Source organism: Centroberyx affinis, unplaced genomic scaffold (assembly GCF_046629955.1).
Source record: "Centroberyx affinis isolate AG114_WGS23_722 - 3 ecotype Tasmania unplaced genomic scaffold, CSIRO-AGI_Caff_v1 ptg008054l_1, whole genome shotgun sequence".
NCBI lineage: Eukaryota > Metazoa > Chordata > Actinopteri > Beryciformes > Berycidae > Centroberyx > Centroberyx affinis.
The window spans coordinates 13,207-21,244 of NW_027284028.1; the positions used below are offsets into that span (position 1 = coordinate 13,207).

The window sequence follows — 8,038 nt, forward strand, 5'->3', positions numbered from 1 at the left end:
CCTTTATCTTCATCTCTATATGGTCAAAGATGTTTAATGAGGACAGTGATAAAATGTGATTTTGTTTGAGTGGTTAAATTTAAAGTTATTGTATTTTCAAAACTCCAATCGGTTTCAGACTCCAGGAAACGCATCACAGCTGGACTCCCTCACTAAAGAATGACTGAAGTCCGTCCAGTCAGGGTCCAGTTTGCAGCATTTGAACAGGAAAGCCTCCACTCAGCGGGTTCACCTCATTTGAATTAGAGGAGCCGCTGCTGTCGGCCAATCAGGGCCCAGTATTGTGAGACTTGGTCTTCGCATTCATTCAGTTTAACTCATTCAATTCAACTTTGAGCTAAACTACATTCATCTGCAGAACATCATGAAGAAGTTTATTCTGATCGGACATTTGGAGACTGAATCATGAAAACTGAACGTCACACTTCATTGTGTTCATTGTTGTTTCCCTGACTACGTTTACATGGACTGCAAGAATCCAACTATTGACCTTATTCTAAATAACACAATATTTCGATTAAGGTGTTTACATGAGTTGCTTATAGAATATTCCATTCATATTCCCGTTTACATGCTACAGAGCCGAGTCTGATTAATGACTGAAGACCACGGCCACATCACGTCCTGCGTCCGAGTTTCCCTCCGGAATTTAACCTGAACCCCTTTCTGTCATGTTGCTGCCGTGGTCGGGACAAAATGTTGGGACTTCTTTTTACCGGTGGCCGTCATCTTTTCTTCTGTAAACAAGTTGCGCGACACTCACTGGAAGCTAGAGCATGCGTCGTCAGGCAGTCGGATTGGCGTACCTGTCGCAAAATGCTGCGAAAAATCCGATGGGACATAGTGCAATTAAAGTGTTTACATGTCTACAATGCACTTCAGTAATGAGACTAAGATCGGAATACTCCACATGTCTTAACTCGACTATTGCTTTCTCCGACTATGACCTTATTCGGGTTAAGGTAATCAGAAAATGCTGTTTACATGGCAGTTTCTATTCAGAGTATTGTCTTAATCGGGTTAATATTCGAATATTGCAGTCCATGTAAACCTTTAAAGTCACAATGAAACTGCATTTTGGGGACATATTGCTTCCTTAATGTGATGCATTTCCTGTTGAAACAGGATGTTGGGGCAGGACATGAGGCGGGGAGATGGCATTCAGAAGTGTAGTGTGGTAAAGGTAATGGGATTTTGATATAGAAACACAAGAACTTAAATTTTGTGTACATTTATAGCCATTTATTGTTAAATGACATGGAAAATCAGCTAAGAATGTGAATAAGTCATATCTGATGTCATTGTGTCTGAGTGGCAGCTGGACTCGCACCATTCTGCTGAGTCACCGCCTCAGGCTCCGCCCCCTTCCCCAGCTGTTTGATCAGGCTTAAATAAGCTGTGTTCATTTACTCAGCCTTGAGAGCAGGCTGATGTAAAAATAGATCTGGCTCAGCCTCACCTAGTGACGCTGTGACGGTCTGAGCTGGAGAGGCTGCTGGGCTGATGGGACGTCCACTTCAGTTTAAGACTTTTTAATTCTGTTTAGAGTAAAATAGATAAATGATTTCACAAGTGAAATAAATGAAAACTGTCGACAGATGAGAATACTCCGCATAACTGGGCTGACTTTGCACCAGAAAAACATTTTTAACTCAACAACTGAAGTTAAGACTTCAAAGGTTTTATTTAACTGTACTGAAGTTCTTGCAGGTCTTGAGTTCAGATGATTCAAGACCTTTCCAGACTCCAGACTCCAGGACCTGCAGACGTCACTGTGCTCCTGCCTGGACAGTGAAAGGTTAATGTGATGAAGCCATAAATGAGCAGTGATCCAGCTCACTGGGTCAGGGCTGAGCTTAATCTGCATCTCAATCTTAATTAAGATACTGAGATTTCCCCCCCTCTCTCCTGCCTACCTACCGTCCAAATGACTGTTGGCACATTATGGAATAATAATAATAAATCTTCCAGCCATCTCAAGTCTCATGTTGTACCGATCCTTTGAGATCACTCCCTTTAAAACTCTTTGAATACTGTTCCACTCTTCTCTAAAGGAACGTAAAACACATTTGGAATGAAAAACCAAAACACATGGTTGAACTTTTATACTCAATTTTAATTTACAATGCACGTTACCCCAAGATACTCTTATAAAAAAAGCAAGTCACGACTAAGAGAAATGCTGCCCAGCAACATTCATACTAAAGCAAAATATGTCAAATATCCGTGGAAATATTGCAAAGCCATTTTGCAGAAAATATCAGAACAGGATTGAGTTGTTTCTAATTTAGTGTACTTTCAGTAAAGATCTGAAGAACATGCTGCACAGAATGCTTTCAATATGCCAGATTTACCATTTCTCTTTTTCTGAGTGCAATTACATTTTCCAACAGTGCTCCCCCATGCAAATACCTCTAAACATGCTGCTGTTTGAGTAAAAGTGTAGAAAAATGAAGGATAGAAAAACTAGTGAAAAGATGCGATTCAAAGGTCTCGACTTGGCCGGGCCTTCGGTAAGAAAAGGAAGGAAAGGCCGTGCTTGGTGCGGCTCGCAGCCGAGGAACACACATCTACACACACACACACACACACACACACACACACACACACACACACACACACACACACACACGACGCTCCTACATGATGATGACTGACGCTTCTTACAGACAATCCTATGGAAACAATCCACACCCAGTAAAGCTTTAGTAATTACAAAGTCTGCTGAAGACACGATACACACCGCACCGCACCGCCCGGCTGGCTGGCTGGCTGGACGTCCCGCTGCCTGCCGGGTCGGGCCTGTCCCGATCTGCCGGGACCAATTAGCAGAGGGCTAACGAAGCGGCTCCGGCTTCGGCCCGGTTTAAAACTGATTTGGGATCAACTGGGATCAGGCTGCGGCTCGTGACGCCACCAGGAGAGTCCTGAGACTAATCCCCAGTCAAGTGCCGGATAAAGCCGGGGTGTCTGGGTCCGCCCATCCCACAAACATCTGTCTGGAGCTGGGAGGGGGGTGGGGGGTAGGTGGGGGGGTGGAGAAATAACTACAGCAGATCTCTCTCTCTTTCTCTACCCTCTTTCCATCTGAAGAGCTTCAAAATGACACAACTGACTCAATTTAGACACAAACATCAAAGTGTACAGATGTAATGAAGACACATCACAGCCTCATGTCGCCCAGCCTGTAGAAAACCACCTTACTTTGTTAATTAAGCATCAACATGTAGTGAATGTACTCACAACCTTAAAATGACACTTTTTTTTTTTTTTTTTTTGCTTTTTAAATCGTGTTGTCAAGACATTTTCAAAAACTCTTTGTAATAAGAACAAAAAAAAAAAAATACACATCTTAAAAGGGGAACACCAGTCAGTTTAAGAATTTACATCTTCGTCGGCGCAGTCAGAGTCAGGAAGCATCTGTGATGTCATCGACGTACGCTCAGATGGCTGATGGGAAGTTTACATCTTTTTAAACGAGGGAAAAACCAGGAAGTGTGTTCTGATTCCTACAGACTCGAGCTGCAGGCCGAGTCGCCGGTCCGATCCAGGTCCGGTCCGGTTCGGTTTTCCAATTCATTGTGATGAAGTGGGAGGAGTTCAGAACAGTCCTGTGGTTCAGGAACCAGGAACACAATGTGGCTGTTCAAACGTATTGGCATCTCACGTTATAACAAGGTCAATTATTGGAAGTTTTTGCAGTGGGGGATGAGGGGGGTGGAGGGAGGGGTGTGTGTGAGTGTGAGTGTGTGTGTGTGTGTGTGTGTGTGGGGGGGGGGGGGGGGGTCCTGAACAGATGTAGTCAGAATTCTGAAGTGATCACATATGAACGCACTAAATCAAACAACGGTGAAGAAGATGTGGCGGGGGAGTGACAGGAGCCGATCGAACCGACAACAAACACAATCAAACGTCTCTCTGACTCCGCCCCCTTCACTGCCCGTTACTGCTGCTGCTGTTGTTGTTGTTGTTGTTGTTGTTGTTGGAGGCGGGGCTGGAGCCCTCGGCGCCCCCCGGCGGCTGGACGTTGTCGGCCAGGTTGTGGGCGTGTTCCAGGAACAGGTCTTTGAGCACGCTCAGCTCTTTGCTCAGCAGTTTGATCTTGGCCTCCAGCCGCTCGTTCTCCTCCTTCAGCTCGTTGACGCGTTGCTGCGTGTCCTGGGCCTTCTGCTTGCTGCGCATGCGGCTCTTCTTCACCGCCAGGTTGTTGCGTTCGCGCCGCTGTCTGTACTCGTCGCTGTCTTTGTCCGCCTGAGGCTTCTTCATCTTGCCGGGCGGGACGGCCTTACCGCCTCCGGACGCCGGGTTCACGGGGACGAGCTGGGGAACCTGTTGCGGACCCGAGGCGGGCGGCGGCAGGGAGGAGGAGGAGGTGGAGGTGGAGGTGGGTGGGGGGGCTGCGGGGGCTCCGCCGGCGTGGGCCTGGCTCTGGATGACGCTCACGCCGTTGAGGTTAGCTGCCGCGGTTAGCTTCGGCTGCGACGGCCTGCTCATTTGGATCCGCTGCCTCCGGGGTGCTGCTGTCCGACCGACCGCAAGGACCCGGGCGTCGGGGCGGGGGGGCGAGCGATACGAGGAAACGAGGAGGAACGAAAGCCTTCGGCGTCACGGGGGCTCCGCTGGGGAATATGGAGCCTGGAGAAGAAGGGGAGGGGGAGGGGGGAGGAGAGGGGGAAGGGAGGGGAGGAGGGACAGATTTAGTTTCACTTTCAGGTTCTCTGACATCACATCCTTACATAACTGCCGTGGATTCATCTGCTCCATCACTCAGAAACAGCTGAGATTAGCAGTAGCCTGTAATGCTTCAAATAAATATCAAATTAAATCACAGCAGCAGGATGGACTCGGGCTGTGACGTCACGCTGCTGCATAACATCACGTCCCGCCCTGTTATCCAAGAAAGCAGCGGGCATCTGACATGATAATTAGACGGATTATTATTCTGTACTGCCAATTAGCTGCGCTCCTCTGATTGGTCCACGCGTTACTATGTAGCCAGTCAGCTGTGCGCAGGGCAAAGCGCTCCGGGTGAAACAACAGCTCCGGTGTTGCCTGCTGTTGCATCATCAGCTCTCTTTGTGCTGGAGAGGGGAACTCCGTAGTCATGCAGGGCTAAGCAAAACCTGACTTTTGGCGGAATGGAAAGCTTTGCCAAAACACGACAAACAGCCCGACACATCCGACAAGTTGATACGACTCGCGTTAAGTCCATGAATTTTGTATTTCCGGGCGCTTTATTCCGAATAATAACTTTTTATTCGCTCAAAAGCAGCCGGAGATGATCCGCCGCCTTGTGTCACGGCGGCTCCCCCAGTCTGAACACAGACGCTGGAATAGGATTTATCCAGCTGCTATCATGACCGAAACAACATGTTAACCTTTTTCTTTACAAGCCCACGTCCTATCTGCCATGTAGCCAGGCGGTTAGCCAGCTAGCCGCTAGTGCTAACAAGCTAACTGTTCGCTCTTTTTCGGACCTAGAACGATTTTAAAAGGCGGATTATCCACAGTTTACCTTCACAGAGCGCGAGGAGGATCCGCCGTCCGTCAAAGTAGAAAAAGTTAAAGTAAAAAGTTGGAGTTAAATCCTGTCTGTCTGAGCTCGGACTGTTTTTGTTTGGAACATGGAGAGGAGCCGATTGCGAAATATCTTTTACCATGTAGGGCAATATCTAGGATCAGCCAATCAGAGACGATTGGGAGACCTAGTGGCACACGATTAGCCAATCAGAGGCAGGTATGTGACAGAGTGATGCAATGCACCTCGTGATGGACAGTTCATCCGGCCAATAGGAGAGAGGTTTTCTCTCTGGTTGTGTTTATGTAATATGGAAATATGAGTTCACACAATGAATGACTTCATCTCTGAGTGACGAGATTTAATAACAACGAAACTAATAATACATGTACAGGCATTACCGCCACTACCACTTATACAACTAATAATAATAATATTCTGATAAATTGTCATGCCAGTAAAGTAAAGTGAGCGATGTGATGGAGGGTAAAACCACCTAAAGTCACTTTATAGACCATTTTATTTGTGATCAGAACTTTTTACTTATCTTTATAGTACTGTATACGTCAAGTCTGGGGAAAAACAAATAATATTTTCTGAAATAAGTGATTTTTTTGTTCTTATTTAATGGTTGTTTGCCTCAACGATGATACGATCAAATGAGACTTTTAGATTTCTCTGTTTAAAACTGTTGGTTCTGAGCTTATTGGACCAGGAGAAAGAGAAAGAGATAAGCCCGACCTGATCTGTTACTGTCTATAATATGATCTCACTTGTTGGGCTTCTTTCCTGTCTTGCCAATAAAGCATATTTGAATTGAACTAATATAAATATATAGGTCACCAACCATTCATACACACATATGAGTGATCTGTCTGCAGGTATTTGTGTAATAAAGTATGTTTTATATAATTGTTGTACTTGTTTTTGTATTTCTTTTTACATGTAACTGGAAATGTGTGAATTATTGATTCCTATTTAGCCAAATCATTATGTAATCCACTTTTACAGCCCGCTCAACAAGTCGGAATCAGCAACATAGGTTTTATATGACCCACTTGTTTATACTCTGTTTCATTGCTTTTATTGGTTTATTATTTCCACTATATTTATTGCTTATTTTTAGATTCTGCTTGTGTGTTTATGTACCGTTTCCTTTTCCCTGCTGAATCCTGTTAGTTTTGCAGCTGCAGAGACCTGCTTTCCCCACAGGGATCAATAAAGTTTCATCTCATCTGATTGTGTCTTCTCTAGCTCAGTGGTTCTCAGCGTGGGGTCCGGGGACCACAAGGGGTCCTTGAGGGGGTTGCAGGGGGGTCCCCAGCAAATTCATGAATTGTTAAACTTCAGCATTACTTCATTTACAAGAAGTGAACACAGTTAGAGGATGTAGAAGAATGACTGTTCTGATCATAGTTTCTCTGTATCTCTCTACCTACAATACAGACAGTCATGAAATTCTGGACAAAATCATATCTAATAATAGGAATATTCTCAAATTTGGGTTCGAGAGACACAATCTCATCAAATGTGGGTCTGTGGCCCTAATGTGGACTAAATTAGGGTCCTTGATATGAAAAAGGTTGAGAATCACTGCTGTGGTTCATGTGTTGTGATGTCTGCTGATGCACCTGACTCTGCAGAGAGGAAGAGGAGGAGGAGGAGGAGGAGGGTGGGGTGGGGGGTGCAGATACAGCGGAGCAGACAGAGACACAGAGAGGTAGAGGTGTGGGTTTGAACACTTCGGCAGGACGTCCTGAACCAGAGCAGCTGCTGCGTGTCTCAGTAGTTTCTTGTTGGAAGCCTGTTCTGCTAAAATGCTTTTTTTGTTGTGCTGACGCATCACTTATCAAAACTGAATTGAACTGTTTTTAAACTAAATTGAAAATAGAAGCCCATAAAAAATCATATAAGAACATCAGAGTGGGTCTTTCAAACAGGACCTGGTCTACATCACACCGCTTAGCTCCTGTTGGCCTGGGCAGCAGCGGGTCAAAATTGTATAATTTTGAATTTGCATCATTATTTTTTTATCCTTTTTTGTCTGTTGTTTTTTATACCATCAGAATATTTTATGCTAAAACCTGCTAATACCACAACTGTTGACCGGACTAAAAGATGAAAACAGAGGAGCAGTAACAGGAGGAGTACAGCAGCAGTACTTGCAGTAGTAATATAGCAGTAGAAGTAATAGTAGTTTTAGTAGTATAGTTGTTCTGTTTGCTCTGCCACCAACCAGACTGGCCTTCCCTTTGTGCTCGCTAAGTGTGTCTAAAGTGAGTGATATATGAAATCGATTGCTTAATCTTTCGCTTATTGGGTTATTATTTCATTCCTTATCAGTTTGATTATATAATGTGTTTGTATATTTCCTATAGGCTCCAGCCCTCTCCAATTAGGTCACACCTAAAACAACAGTATAGCTAGTAGTAAGATAAGATATAATATAATATAAGATATCACTTTATTAATCCCCTTGGGCAGCAACTGGCAGAACAGTACCAGGGAAAAATAAGTATG

The 8,038-nt window shown here is 44.8% G+C and overlaps 1 protein-coding gene across 1 annotated transcript; it reads right to left on the bottom strand.

Moving 5' to 3' along the window:
* Positions 1–2,095: 2,095 nt before the first annotated feature.
* LOC139639987 (CCAAT/enhancer-binding protein gamma-like) lies at positions 2,096–6,402 on the bottom strand. Its single transcript, XM_071514148.1, has 2 exons — positions 5,516–6,402; positions 2,096–4,635 (listed from the first exon to the last, which is right to left on the bottom strand). Exon 2 carries the CDS (start codon positions 4,492–4,494, stop codon positions 3,934–3,936), a length of 561 nt encoding a protein of 186 aa, XP_071370249.1. The 5' UTR covers positions 4,495–4,635; positions 5,516–6,402; the 3' UTR covers positions 2,096–3,933.
* Positions 6,403–8,038: the final 1,636 nt, after the last annotated feature.

Bases quoted from the DNA above. Each gene is read 5' to 3' on its own strand.
- LOC139639987 (XM_071514148.1), bottom strand. From the start codon at position 4,494: ATGAGCAGGCCGTCGCAGCCGAAGCTAACCGCGGCAGCTAACCTCAAC.